At 40.0% G+C, this 15,243-nt stretch overlaps 2 protein-coding genes across 2 annotated transcripts in view; one reads left to right on the top strand and one right to left on the bottom strand.

Annotated features, from left to right (window-relative positions):
• The window catches only part of XRRA1 (X-ray radiation resistance associated 1), a 104,912-nt gene extending 96,544 nt beyond the window's left edge, over positions 1–8,368 (bottom strand). Inside the window, exons 1-2 of the mRNA XM_003781362.2 lie at positions 8,111–8,368; positions 4,328–4,395 (exon numbers count right to left, since the gene is read on the bottom strand). The gene's annotated coding sequence lies outside the window, so the exon portion shown is untranslated. The remainder of the gene's footprint in view (positions 1–4,327; positions 4,396–8,110) is intronic.
• Positions 8,369–8,430: 62 nt separating this feature from the next.
• The window catches only part of SPCS2 (signal peptidase complex subunit 2), a 20,897-nt gene continuing 14,084 nt past the window's right edge, over positions 8,431–15,243 (top strand). Inside the window, exon 1 of the mRNA XM_003780901.2 lies at positions 8,431–8,582. Coding sequence (XP_003780949.1) covers positions 8,469–8,582 — 114 coding nt within the window. The 5' untranslated portion in view covers positions 8,431–8,468. The remainder of the gene's footprint in view (positions 8,583–15,243) is intronic.

Genomic DNA, 15,243 nt, shown 5'->3' with positions numbered 1-15,243 from the left:
ATCAAGGTGGTGTTTGCTTCATAGAATGTGTTAGGTAGTATTCCATCTTTTTCTATATTTTGGAAAAGGTTGAGTAATATAGTTACTAGTTCCTTTTTAAAGGTTTGGTAGAATTCTAATGTGAAGCCATCTGATCTCGGGCTTTTCTTTTTAGGGAGACTTTATATAGTTGATGCTATTTCAGAACTTGATATAGGCCTGTTCAACATTTCCGCTTCATTCTGGCTAAGTCTTGGGAGGTGGCGTGCTTCCTAGTATTGATTGATTTCCTTCAGATTTTCATTTTTTCTTGTAATATTCCTGAAGGATTTTTTGAATTTCTAATGGGTCTGTTGTTATTTCATCTTTACTGTTTCTGATTGATGAGATTAGAGATTTTACTCTTTTTTTCTTGGTTAGGTTGGCCAAAGGTTTATCTATTTTATTGACCTTTTCAAAAAACCAACTTTTTGATTTATTGATCTGTTGTATAATTCTTTTGTTTTCAATTTCATTTAATTCTGCTCTAATTTTGATTATTTCTTTTCTTCTGCTAGATTTGGGAGTGGAATGTTCTTCCTTTTCCAGTTGCTTGAGATGGCCCATTAACTTGTTAACTTTCTCGCTTTCTGTTCTCTTGAAGAAGGCTTGTAATGCTATAAATTTCCTTCTTAGGATTGCCTTTGTGGTATCCCAGAGGTTCTGATAACTCATGTCTTCATTATCATTTTGTTCCAAAAATTTGGTAATTTCCTTCTTGATCTCGTCTCTGACCCATCTATCATTCAGCATAAGGTTATTTAGCTTCCATGTTTTTGTATGAGACTGCAAATTCCTGTGGTTACTGAGTTCAACTTTTATTCCATGATGGTCCGAGAAGATGCATGGAATAATTTCTATTCTTTTAAATTTACTGAGGTTCGACTTATGACCTAAGATGTGATCGATTTTGGAGTTGTGTTCCATGGAGTGATGAGAAAAATGTGTATTCAGTTTTGTTAGGTTGAAATGTTCTGTAGATGTCTGTTAGGTCCAAAAGTTGAATAGTTAAATTTAAATCTAAAATTTCTTTGCAAAGCTTCTTATTGGAGGATCTGTCCAACACTGCCAAAGGAGTGTTAAAATCTCCGACTATGAGCTTGGCACCTGTGGCTCAAGTGGCTAAGGCGCCAGCCACATACCCCTAAGGTGGTGGGTTCAAATCCAGCCTGGACCCACCAAACAACAATGATGGCTGCAACCAAAAAATAGCTGGGCATTGTGGTGGGTGCCTGTGGTCCCAGCTACTTGGGAGGCTGAGGCAGGAGACTCCCTTGAGCCCAGGAGTTGGAGGTTGCTGTGAGCTGTGATGGCACAGCACTCTACCCAGGGGGACAGCTTGAGGCTCTGTCTCAAAAACAAAACAAAACTCTGACTGTGATGGAGCTGGGAGAGATCAAGTTGCTCATGCCTGTTAGAGTATCTCTTATAAATTGAGGTGCATTGTGGTTAGGTGCATAGATATTGATAATTGAGATCTCATCATATTGAGTATTACCCTTAACAAATATAAAATGGTCTTCCTTATCCTTGCTTACTTTTGTTGGTTTATACCCTCTTGTATCTGCAAACAAAATTGCAACACCTGCTTTTTTCTGCTTTCCATTTGCCTGGAATATAGATGACCATCCCTTCACCCTGAGTCTTTATTTATCTTTTAAAGTAAGATGCGATTCTTGAATACAACAGATGTCTGGTCTGAGTTTCTGTATCCAATCAGCCAATCTGTGCCTCTTTAGAGGACAATTTAAGCCATTCACATTGATTGAAATTATTGATAAGCCTGGTAAAATTTTGGGCATTGAGTTGCTCGAAAGCCCAGTAGACATTTTTAATCCTTTCGCCACTGTGGAAGTTGGAATTTGATCAAAAGTTTCTGAGTGACTTTACTTTTGTGGTGGAGGATTGTACTGGTCATTATGGAGGATAGGTTTGAGAATTTCCTGGAGAGCTGGTTTAATTATGGCAAATTTCTTCAGCATGTGAATGTTGTGAAAGTATTTAATTTCTCCATCATAGATGAAACTCAGTTTAGCTGGATACAGGATCCTGGGTTGAAAGTTACTTTGTTTTAGGAGATTAAAAGTCGATGACCACTTTCTTCTAGCCTGAAAGGTTTCAGAAGGGAGATCTGCAGTCATCCTGATACTCTTTCCCTTGTAGGTTATGGTTTTCTTACATCTAACTGCTTTCAGAATTTTGTCTTTCATATTAACTTTAGTGAAGTTAATTATGATGTGCCTGGGGGATGTTTTGTTTGGGTTGAGTTGTGCTGGGGTTCTGAAACTATCTGCTATCTGAATTTCAGAATCTCTTGGCATGTCTGCAAAGTTCTCTTTCATAATTTCATGAAGAAGAGCCTCTGTGTTTTGTGAAGCAACTTTGTTACCTTCAGGGATTCCTATAAGGCACATATTAGTTTCCTTCAAATTATCCCAGAGCTCTCTGAGAGAAGGATCTGTTTTTGCTCTCCATTTCTTTCAATCTTTGAGCTCTTGGGCTCATTCAAAAGCTTTGTCTTTAATGTCAGAGACATAGCCAATATTTTCATCAAATCATTTGTTATCTCTCCCTAGAAGAGATGTAAGAATCTTTTGACTGGGTTCCCACTAAGCATGAAGGCCAGGTGCCTGAATCTGGTCTCAAGGCCTTGAAGGCCAATGTTCTAATCTTTCCAGGTGCAGTCAGTCCTGCCCATTCAGGTCCATGGAGTCATTTTCTATTTCCCAAATAGACCATTCACATGCAGTCTTCCCTGTTTTTGTTCTTGACATTCCTTCAGCCTAAACTAAACTTTGCCATCTTGCTCATCTGATCTCATCCTCTAGATTCAGCTCCAATGGCACTTCAAGGATCTAAGTTTCTTAAGTCCAGATGTCATAATATTTCTCTTTAAAGTATTTGAATCTAGCCATCCTCAAACTTATTTTTCAGACAGCTTCAGACAATTTGAAGAAGCAGAGATTTTGGGAACTACAACTCCTGCCTGGGGGAAGAGAGGCCATGCAAAGAATGTGGGACCACAATATAAAATGTCTAGGAAGAGTTCAGTAAAGGGAATGAATAGTGTGGAAAGGTGAGATCGAGGTGTCCTGAGAGGATTTCTACAAGTGATACTTTATAAATGTAAAGTAATACAGTAGGAAGGGAAACAATTTTGGAAATGGGAAGCTTATGTTTGAGTTTAGTTTCTACTACTAAGCTGGGTAACCTTGGACAAATAACTTTACCTCTATATATCTCAGATTTATCACACATAAAATGAGGATAAAAATTCTGTGCCTTAGAGAATTGTGGTAAGAATTAGATAAGGTAATAGAACAGAAAGAAAATTAAAAACATCTTTCTATACCCCACCTAGATGCCATTCCTTCAATAAAGCCTTCACTGAATCTTCCAGTGGAAATAATTGCTGCTTTTGCTAAGCCCTAGAGTCTTTCATGCATCTCTCTTTCACAGCCTGAATCTTTTCTACCTCAGAAGATTACTGACAACCATGAGGGAGCTCCTTCAATGGACTACCAGTCTCCAAGTCTGGAAACACATCTAATTCCCTGTTTCTCTTTCACCTGTGGGAGTTAGCTCATAGAAAGCACCCACTAGACATATGTGAGCCAAGTGAAAGATGGGACAGAACTCCTAGGACTCAAGGTAGGCAGGTTTATGCATATCAGATATACAAGCGCACACACACATATATATATTTATCTTCCTAATTAGGCTTTAAACTCCTTCAGAAAAAGGGCAGTATCTAGGGTATTTATCAATTTATTCCAAATACAGAACCTGGCACATAACAGACTCCACAAGTATCCATGGAATAAACAAAGGAATGAATGTTGCTATCTCCTTTGGTCCAACACAGGGCATTATGAATTTCCTAGTCCCTTACTTTCCCTGCAAAAGTTTGGAGGCCCTTTGTATGTGTTCCTACAGTACCTAGTACTTCCCCTAGTATAGTACTTACCACTTTATTATAACTGTTTGTTCCCTTTACTAACTTCCCATCTGCTATGGAGCCTATGATTACCTTATGTAATCCCAGTACCTTGCATAGAGCCTAAAACTCACTAAAAATATACTGGGAAGATTGATGGAAAGATGGATGGATGGGGACAGATTTATATTCAGTCAATATGTCTTTCAGGAGATCTTCCTTATAACCAATCATATCTATCTGCTAGACAGATAAATGAAGGGATGAATGTGTAAAATGTTGCTCAGAAATGTTAGAGATAATGACTGTTGGAGAAGTCTCCAGTAACTTACAGAGTGGAGAAACCTGGTTTCAGGTGTGCAGAGTACTTACTTGATCTTTGATTTTGGAAATGACCCCTTGACTTCCTTTTTCTTTTGTTTCTTCACCTGTTTCTTCACCTGTAAAATAGATATTATATTCCTTCTTAGCCTGCTATTCAAACCTCTTGAAGTTTCTCATTAATTACATTCTATTGTAAGCTTTCTGTTCCAAAATTTGACTTGCTTGGGGTCTAGGAAAAAAATCACAGGACTAAAGATCCATCTATAGAGATGTAGTGATAGAGATAGAAATGGGAAGGTAGTATAGGATAATACTCTTATGGAAATAGGGTACAGTTGCAGTGCTTAAATAAGATGCATAAAGCACAAATCTCAAGAGACTGCTTACATAATCATTTTACATGAAATAAATTACTGCAGAATAAAAATATCAAAGATAAAATTGAAATATAAGATACAGTTTGGAAAAAGACATTTACTATGCATATAACACAAAGGGTGTATCAGTCTCAGGCTTGTGGGAGGCATACATGCCTGAACCCAATCACAGAAATTCCAGTTCTCTATGAAGACTATTAGGTGTGTGGATCTACAACTAATGGGCCAAGAAGGGCACATAACTTCCAGTTTGCATTATCTAGAAAGAAACTCTAAAGAAGTATGAACTTTATATGGTAGAAAAAAGAAAGTATGAATTCCAGACATGGAGATTACCTGCCTGGTTAGCTTCAGCTACCTTAGCTCTCTGCTTCTAACTCGAGGCAGCTAATGCCATTCTAATCGTAGTGCCTCCTGGCTCCAACATACTCACACTCTCTCTGTCTGTAATGCTCCTCATATACATAAATTTGCTTATTCTGTTCCTTTAGCCCCTCTTCTTTGCCTGCCTCATACAGCTAGCTTTCCTGTATCTCCCTCTTCTTAGGTTGATCCTCCTCTGTGCCACCATGTCAGGCCACTTCTTAGTGAAGGCACTCTGCCATACTGTGTTATACTGGCTTGCTTCCTTGTTTGTTCCCCATCCCACCAGCACAAGGCTCTGAGTCCCTCCAAGGGCAGGCGGCTAGGGCTTTATCTCTCTGTCCTATATCTCCCACAGGATCTGCTCTACTGGAGGGAGCGTCTCAATGAGTGTTAAATGAACTACAACAAACTATAAACAAAGTGCCATAGGAGCATTTCATGTGGTCAGTGAAGAAGGAAAAAGTAAGGATCAGGAAAGTTTTCACAGAATAAATGGTATTAAAGCTAGGTCTTGAAAAATGAGAAGTTATAAAAGATAAACAATAAGAACAAGCTACAGGGGCATCTGACTAGAGTGGCCAGGGACTGCCTCACAGAAGTAGAGAAATCTCACCTCATGTTATTTAGTGGTAATTATTTTCACATAAATGTTAGGGGTTTTTTTGTTGTTGTTTTGTTTTTTGTGACAGAGTCTCACTCTGTTGATGGGCTAGAGTACCATGGCATCAGCCTATCTCACAGCAACCTCCAACTCCTGGGCTCAGTGATCTTCCTGCCTCAGCCTCCCAAGTAGCTGGGACAGGTGCTCCCAATAGTGCCTGGCTAATTCTTCCATTTTAGTAGAGATGGAATCTTGCTTTTGCTTGGACTGATCTCAAACTCCTGAGCTTGAGCAACTGTCCTACCTTGCCTCTCAGAGTGTTGGGATTACACATGATAGTCGCTGGGCTTGGCCCATGAATGTTAGTTTTTCCAAACAGGTTTTTGTTTGTTTTATTCAGAGATATATTGCTGGTGACTAGAAAAGGGCTTGCTACACAGTAAGCAATTCAATAATATTTGTTCCATTATTTATGGTGGGCATTTGGGGGGAAAAACAAGTAATACAATGTGATAGAACATAGTGTGGGGCGGCACCTGTGGCTCAGTGAGTAGGGTGCTGGCCTCATATATGGAGGGTGCTGGGTTCAAACCTGGCCCCGACCAAACTGCAACAAAAAAATAGCCAGGTATTGGGGCGGGCGCCTGTAGTCCCAGCTACTTGGAAGGCTGAGGCAAGAGAATCGCCTAAGCCCAAGAGCTGGAGGTTGCTGTGAGCAGTGATGCCATGCACTCTACTGAGGGTGACAAAATGAGACTCTGTCTCTAAAAAACAACAAAAACAAAAAACAAACAAAAAAACATAGTATAATACAATACTGCTATATGATAACTCTAGGTGACTAGACTAGGAATTCCACCAGAGTAGTGACCAGGTCTGTCTTGATCCCAGGGCATCCCTTAGCACCAGGCATATTGGTGCTTAATAAATATTTGTGGGAAATAATAAATGAATAATTAATTAAAATCTAGAATACTATTACATCCTAAAACTGTAAAAGCAGAGTGTCAGAGGGGGAATACCACTGGTTTTGAGGTAAAAAATAAAAACAACTGGCTTCAAAACAGGATTCTGATACACAATACCTGGATTTGGATAAATTCTTTAATTTACTAATCTGACAGGGCTGTTAATGGGACCAAATAAGAAAGGGGACATGTTATTGGACAAAGAGGGTCCAGCCACCTATCACTGTCCAACCCATATGCAGAAATGGGGTTTAGGTCCAAACAAGCTTTATTTTTCAGAAGGCAGTGATTCTGGAGAATAGCAAGAGTAGCCTCTCAATTCTGTTCTGCCTCAGTTACAATTCTAATAACTTTTATAATGAGTTTTTTTTTTTTTTGCCGGGGTTGGGTTTGAACCCACTACCTCTGGTAAATGGGGCCAGCACCCTACTCCTTGAGCCACAGGTGCCGCCCAACTTTTATAATGAAATACAAGGAAACCAACCTAGAAAAATTTAACTTTATCTGATAGGAAGTAACATCAAAGTAGTCTCCATCCTGACAATGCAAAATGTTTAAACAATAGAAAGGTGATTTTCATTTTAACAAAATATCTAAGAGAAAACATCATCAAAGTAACCTTTACTCTACCAATATCACAATACCTATTGTCTATGTGTGACTACCTCCTAAGAGTCTCCTGAGATAAACATCCTCACAATCATAGTGAAACCTTAACTAGATAATTACCGGGGTAATGGGGGAAGTATGTGAGCTAAGCAGACTCGGTCAGTTGCACGGTTTCAGCTTAGCTTCTTAGACTGCTTCTTGCCCACCACTTTTCTGGCCTCAGATGGATGTAAATGCACATAAGATACTGCCAGGCAGATAACAGGCACTCAATAAAGGTGATCTCCATAACATGACAATGTTACTAAGGTAGGGATCATCGTGAAACTTGCCCTTTCCTCCCTGAAAGTTGGCTGAAAGATCAACTCAGTTAAAGCAGATTAATAAGAAAAATGTTTATTTCAAAAATACCATGCACGTGGCGGGTAACCACAAGAGTGATTGATTACCCAGCTTCCCAATGATGGTCAGGTATCTTTCAGAAGGGAGAGGGAAACGTGGAGTACAAGTACAGCAAGCGATTGCTAGGGAGGATGAATAAAAGGAGGAAACAGAATGACTTCCCAATCAACTTGAGATTTGGGCCAGGTTTGCTAGCTTTCCAGGGGAGGAAAGGAAGTCAGTTGCCCCCCTTTGATCTGGTCAGTCCGGTTTTATGCAGAGGAAAATCCCCTTCCGAAGTTTTTGATCGCCAATGGCCTTTAATTGAAAATATTCTTTACGCCAGGTAGCCACACTCTGGAGTAAAATTTCCTTAGCAGCTTCACTAACAACTAAAATGACAGTCGCTAGAGAGAATAACTGGTTTCATAACAGGGCTAGAGAAGACGAACTTCTCCCTGCCCCTTTGGAAACTCCTCATCCAGACCAGGGAAGACTGAACTGAAGCAAACTAAGTTTCCAGGCGCACCTGCCTCCGCCGTCGCTTTCTCCTTCGAGCGGTCGGCAAAGGCGACGTCCTGGGGAGGCGGGATGCGCGCCTGCGAACCTCCCGGGGATCTCGGAGCAGCTCCACGGTGCCGTCTGCCGCTACCTTCCTCACTTCTTAGTAACCGCGACGCTGCGGCCAGCAGTGTAAGTGGCAACGGGCGGCGGAGGCTTCTAACCACAAGTCCCGGCAAGCCCCGCGCCACTGCGCTGACAACCTCCCGTCAGCGAGCCCGCGAACTACGGATCCCGAAGGACTCTGCGCGGCGCGTCATGCCATCAGCTTCAGCCAATCGACTTCCGACAAGTCGGAGGGGGAGGGAGACGCCGAGGCGGACAAGATGGCGGCTGCGGCTGCACAGGGCGGGAGAAGCGGTGGTGGCGGAGGCGGCGGTGGATCTGGCGGTGGTTCCAGCTGCGGGTTAGGCAGTAGCCGTAGCGGCTTATTAGATAAGGTGAGCATCTGGTTCTTGGGAACAGTCGAGTCCTGGGGGTGCTTGGGAGGCGACGAACCTTCCCGTCCCTGTCACCCATGTTTTCTGCGGCCTCTTGAGGGGAGCCCTTGTCTGGCCCACGGTGAGAATGCTACGAGCGCTTGTAGCCCGCTCTCACCACACTCAAACCTGGGCCTTTCGGTCTTCTTTCTTTTTCCTAAGTGTCCCTGGTCCTTCATGCTGACCACCACAGCTGCCTCGGATAATTTGATTAGTCCAGCATTTCACCGTGGTGGCTATCGCTTTCCCCCCGGTGGTGCTGGGGCCACGGTTGAAAGTGCCCTGTTTTACTGAGAGAGAAAACTAAAGGCTGAAGGAAATAAAGAATCTGCTTCAGGTCACTATCCCCCCAAACTGCCCAACGCCATCACCCTTGGGTGCTGCTACAGATTCTAAAGTGCTTATTGTCTTTTATGCTTACAGAAGTTTCTGTCTTTATACGCCAAATACTGAAAATATTTGAGTATTGATTTCCCTTACTGGGCTGACAAGCCGTTAAGATTTTTCCTCCCCCCCCCCCCTTGCTTTTCTTGCCCCATCCCCCCCACCCCCCCCAACCCAGTTGCCACTAAGTCCGCTGCTGCCTGTTCACTCGTATGTCTTTTCTCTTGCCCTCATCCAGTTTATTTTTTAGTTGTGTAAGCCTAGCAATAGGAGCTTAAAATAAAAGGAAAACTGTTCCTGGGTTGGCCCTCCTGGACGAAACAATTATTTGGAGAGCTGGGTCCTGGGCTTGGTTCTGCCTCTGGTTAGCTCTATGACCTTGAAATTTGCTTGCTCTTCCTAGGTTTGTTTTCTGAAATGAGAGATTTAGCCTTAATGTACCTTAAGGTAACTTGCAATTCTCTTGTTGTAGGCCCCTGGACTGGTTTCATGAAAATTGTTAAGCATAGTGTCTTTAATATAGTGAACAGTCAGGATTTTTGATTGATTGTTTATTGAGACTCAAGATCTCATATTTTTGTCTAGGCAAGAGTGCAGTGGCCTCGTGACAGCACACTGCAACTTCAAACTCCTGGGCTGAATAGATCCTCCTGGCTCAGCCTCCTGGGTAGCTGGGACCTTTTTTTGTAGAAACAAGGTCTCTATGTTGCCTGGCCTGTTCTCAAACTTCTGGTCTCAAGCAATCCTCTCTCCTTGGCCTCTTCAAGTGCTAGGATTATAGGTGTGAGGCACCCTGCCCAGTCTAGAGTTTTTCATTTTAACTGAAAACAGCTTTTAGACTTCCTGTTGCCTTAGATCATGAATACTTGATCATGTTGAGGGTTTTGGATCTTTTTGCTTGTTTTTTTTTTTTTTTTTTTTTTTTTAGAGACAGAGTCTCACTTCATTGCCCTTGGTAGAGAGTGCTGTGGAGTCACAGCTCACAGCAATCTCCAACTCCTGGGCTTAAGCGATTCTCCTGCCTCAGCCTCCCAAGTAGCTGGGACTACAGGCGCCCACCACAGCGCCCGGCTATGTTTTTTGTTTTTTGAGTGTCATTGATTTTGAATTACATTATTCCCATACTCAACTCTTCTTAAGAGACAGGAACATGTTTTAGAGGTTGGGATAGTATATTGCTTCAACACATGTGAGAGTATTGGGAATTGCTGGTTGTATTTGTCCATAAATCCTTTCCTGTTGAATGTTCACCTCACAGCCTATGCTCATCTTACCCCACTGACTGTTCTTGCTCTTATCTCCACTTGGCCTATCATCAGAAACATTAAGCATGGACATTCTGCTAAGGCAGTAGTTAGAAAATAGTATTTGCTGTTATTGTGTTATTGAAACAACTTGGATTTGGGAATCATAAGATTTTGTTCAGAGTAGGAAGCTGTTGAAGGTTTTTGAGACCATATAATGTGGTTTTAGGAAGTTTATACAGTTTGGAGAGATAGAAATTAAAGCCTGATAAGGCTATATACCATGCTAATTTGTAGTATATATAATATATATAGTATATAGTATATATAGTGAAAAGAAAGACTAATTTTGTTGCAACATGTTAAAAAACCATGTGGTCTTGCATAAGTTTGTGGTATTATTGAACCTCAGTTTCCTTGCGTAAACAATTGGGGATACTCATACATATAGGCTTGTTGTAAGGATTAAATTGTGCAATGCTGGCCAATATTCTTTATAAAGGGGTATATAAAAATAGAATGACAAGGTGACAAGAATCCTAACTTTATCAGAAATAAATAAAAGGTCTAACAAAGGAGAGCTTGGAAGATTTAGCCAGGAAGGGGAGAGAGAAAATAGGCAAGAGCTGCTCAAGTGCTTTTTCTTGGAAAACTTTATTTCAGCCTTATGTTGAACTGTAGTCTAATTCCTCTGGAGCTTACTGCACATGGGAATTAAGCTGTCACTTAATGTGATGGACTGTGTTGCATTATTCCCAATACAAACAGGCAATTTGTATTTGCCTCTTTTCCCATCAGGGCTTCTCTTTAGTGATCAACACAGAATAAGTACTCGCAGCATCAAATTCAGCAGACAGAAAACTTGAGATCTGCCTCCTCAGTCTTCAGAAACAATTTTAGAGGATGTTACTCTTAACTGTCTGTGAGAGAAAACATGGGGAAAAGATTCTCAGTGGAGCAGGATGTGAATGACTAGAGAGGGTTTTGCTCTGTAGGAAGGAGAGGCTCTTTAATACAATTTCTTTAATTTGATTTGTTTTGATTTGGGGGGAGGGTTTTTACTTCATTTCTGCAACTGTAATTTCACTGACCATAATGAAACTTAGTAGAGCTACAAACATGCTTATGGCTTTCCCTAAGCATATGTGAGTTTCTACTCATGTGAAACTTACTTTAAGAAGATAGCAATTCTTGTTTCCTGATCTTAAAAAATAAATATGCAAATAGAATCTTCTACCTTCATCACAGAATGACTTACTGCAGTAAGTAATTTTGCCCCAGATACATCAAGGCATTTTGTTTTACCTGGCAGTGACCTGTGGTGTTAAACTATGGTTTCCAGAAGCTATATCCAGACCCTTACAACCACATACCTGGATTTCTGTCTCCTGGTTAGGCTATCAGCCTGATTATAAAATGCTTCTGTATCACAGTTGAAAACATGGCTCTGGAGCCAGGCGTCTGGCTTTTGAATTCTGGCTCTGCCACTCGCCACATGTATATTCTTGGGCAAGTTAGGACATCTCTTTGTATCTCAGTTTCCTTATCTGTAAAGTGGGGATAATAAGAGTTTTTACCTTAAAGGTGGCATCTGGCACGTGGTAAATGCTCAACAAAGTATATGTAGCTGGGGTTATTAGATAAGTATTTTTCAGAATATGATATGAAATCTGTCTACATCAGACTCCCTTGGGTATTATTTAAAAATATCAGATTTTGGACTTCCTCTCAGACCTGAATCAGATTGTGGAGATGAGGCCTGGACATCTGCGTTTCCCCCGACACATCTTTATTACTTCTGCATTTTAACAGTTAACCTCCAGACCTGTCTTATATGACTTTTTAAGTCCTTTTTAGTTCTGACATTTTAAAGTTTGTTTTGTTTTAACTATTCTGCATAATCCATAGTGGTTTCCCTTGGTACTTATCTGATAGTCCAACGTCATTTTGTAGACATGGATATGATTGGAGAGAGGAAGGTAAAGCAAGCTGCTCAAGACCACACAGTATATTCGTAACATTTCCAGAGCCTGGCTTCCTCAGTACTTAACCCAGTGTACTTACCTTACTCAGTACATTGCCTCCCATACCAGACACAGAAAGCAGATTTGTGGCTGTCTTGTGCTAGCTAATGGAGTGAGAAGAATATCTGTTCTGCGGTGAAAGACTTTGGCTGTAGCCTTGGCTTTGTTACCCACCAACCATGTGTTCTTAGCCAGGGCATGTCTCCCCTTTTACTTTTCTGGATGGTCTCTTGCCAGACTTCTGATATACTTGTGCCCTGTGAACTAGACCTGACAAAGAAGATGAATAGTTCTATGACATTACTGTAAATGTGTGTGTTGTGTTTAATGAAACAAGCTACTGGATTTTTAACACTATATTGTGAGCTGAACTTTAATTGCATTTCAAAATGCATTTGTTTTTCACTTTATTAAAATTAAACTTGGGTGTGTCAAAAGACACTATCAAAGTGCAAAACAAAGACAGTCCACAGAATGAGAGAAAATATTTTCAGACGATTTATCTATTAAGGGCCTAGTATCTAGAACATACATAGAATCTTACAACTCAATAATAAAAAGACAATGACCCAGTTTTTAAAGGGCAAAGGACATAAATAGACATTTGTCCATAGAAAATATACAAATAGCCAATAAGCATGTGAAAGATGCTTAACATCATTACTTGTTAAAGAAATGCAAAGCAAAAGCATTATGAGATACCACTTCACATCCACTAAGATGGCTACAATAAAAGAAAAACAGTTTTGTTGAGGATATGGAGAAATTAGAACCTTCAAATATTGCTAATATTGCTAATAGGAGTGTAAAATAATCCAGCACTGTGGAAAACTGGACAGTTCCTTAGAAGTTTCAACATGGAGTTCCCCTATGACCCAGCAGTACTCTCCAGCTGAGGGACCTGAAAACATGTTCACATGAAAACTTGGCACTCGAATGTTTTTAACACAATTATCATAATGGCCAAAAGATGAAAACAACCAAAATGTCTGTTGATGAATGAACAAAATGTGCCCTGAGAAGGAATGGAGTATATTAATACATGCTACAACATTAGTGAACCTTGAAAACAGTCATAAAAAGCCATATGTATTATGATTCCGTGTATATGAAATGTTCAGAATAGGCAAATTTATAGAGTAGATTTCTGTTGAAAGTAAATTTGTGGCTGCCAGGGACTCCAGCAGTGTTTTTCAACATTTTTTCTCTCACAAGATCCTTGAACACCTTAAATTATCCTTAAATTATGTTACCAAAAACCAAAAGAGAGTTAAAAAAGGAATATACTTCCTGTGTTTTGAACTTCTTTTGAAAATAATTTGATCAGTGATCTTTAAAAATTTGAGGGACACACCCACTGAAAATCACTGGACTAGAAGGCATTAGGGTATGATTGCTAATGGGTATGGAGTTTCTTTGGGGGATTATGGAAGGATACTGGTAATGGCTGCATAACTTAGTGAGTATATTAAGAACCACTGATTGTGCATTTTTAAATGATGAGTTTTATGGTATGTGAATTATATCTCAATTTCATTTATTTTTTAGGACAGGATTTCACTCTGTCATCCAGGCTACATGTAGTAGCTCACTGTGGCCTGGAATTCCTCAGTTCAAGCCGTCCTCCTGCCTCAGCCTAAGTAGCTAGGACTACAGGCGCATACCACCTCACCCAGCTAATATAGCAAGAGATGGTGTCTCACTGTATTGCCCAGGCAGGTCTCAAACTCCTGACTTCAAGTAATTCTTTTCCCTTGCTTCTCAGAGTGTTGAGATTACAGACATAAGGCACCATGCCTGGCCATTTTCTGTATTTCTTGTTTCTTCTCTATTCTCTTCCAAAATGAGGAATTTATACTGAATGATTATGTCAGTGTTTTAGTTATACCTTAGAAAGTGTTAATTGCTAGTATCAATAGGATTGTCAAGTAATTTATATTTCAATTTGCTAATGAAAAAATGGACCTTCATTGTTAAGAATATTACTAATTGATAAATAAGCTGGAACAAGTTTTCACTTTGAGCATTTTCAGCCTTACAAGTGAGTATATTGCACAATACTGAAGTGAATGATGAGATGTTAAGCCATAGATACAGTGACTGGGCCCCATAGAATTGGAGTCACATAGGCATCTTGATTCATGGAGCCAGGTTGGTGGAGAAGCAGCCCAGTCTCCGGTAACTATACTTTATGGCGGAATAGGGAAGGCAATGGAGAACGTAGGAATCAGTTTCTCTGGAGTTGTCACTAATGTGCTGTGCTCATAAATTAATTACATAAATGCAGTCAGTAACGAACACTATGAAGCCAGTAGTTTTCTTTACAGCATTTCTTGGCTACTTTTATAAAATTAGACTGAAATTAAAGATTCAGTGTGTTGCTGAGAGCTATAATCTCTGATATATCATGTTTTTTCAGAACTAGGGTCTAAATTAGATGACATTGCACATACTTAAGATAGACATCATTTTCTGCCCAAATTGAACATTCTTTTCTTATTTTGAACTTAGTGCTTCTGATCTTTTCTAGATAATTTGGAGGGAGTAGAGATGTGTGTGTATTTCCAACTCAAAAAGTAATCTCAGCTTCTGAGTCTACTGTTTTCATTATGTCATTTTGCTTTAGAAAATTCTGAAGTCAAAATAAAATATAACTGTAAAGCTTTAACATCTCAAATTCAATGTATACAAATGGGTATTTATCCTTTTTCCTGTGTTCCTTCTATTGAAAAATGATAGGAGGGCTCAGTTCCTAAATCTAGTTGGTGATTATATCTGTTTTTTTTTTCTTTTGTGTTCTTTGTGACTAAGCTGTCCTAAATCCTGCCAATTATACCTCAGAAATATCCCCTTTCCTCCCTCTGCTAATGCTATGTTGAGCATTTGGGCCCTTCATTTACATCAGGCCCCATCGGACATTATTTATCTCTATTTTTTTTCTTTCTTTTTCTTTTTTTTTTTTTTTTTTTT

This window comes from Otolemur garnettii, unplaced genomic scaffold (genome assembly GCF_000181295.1).
Source record: "Otolemur garnettii isolate 467f Iridium unplaced genomic scaffold, OtoGar3 scaffold00001, whole genome shotgun sequence".
Lineage (NCBI taxonomy): Eukaryota > Metazoa > Chordata > Mammalia > Primates > Galagidae > Otolemur > Otolemur garnettii.
Note: the sequence above shows the minus strand (reverse complement) of the source record. Positions and strands in the feature narration are given on the sequence as shown.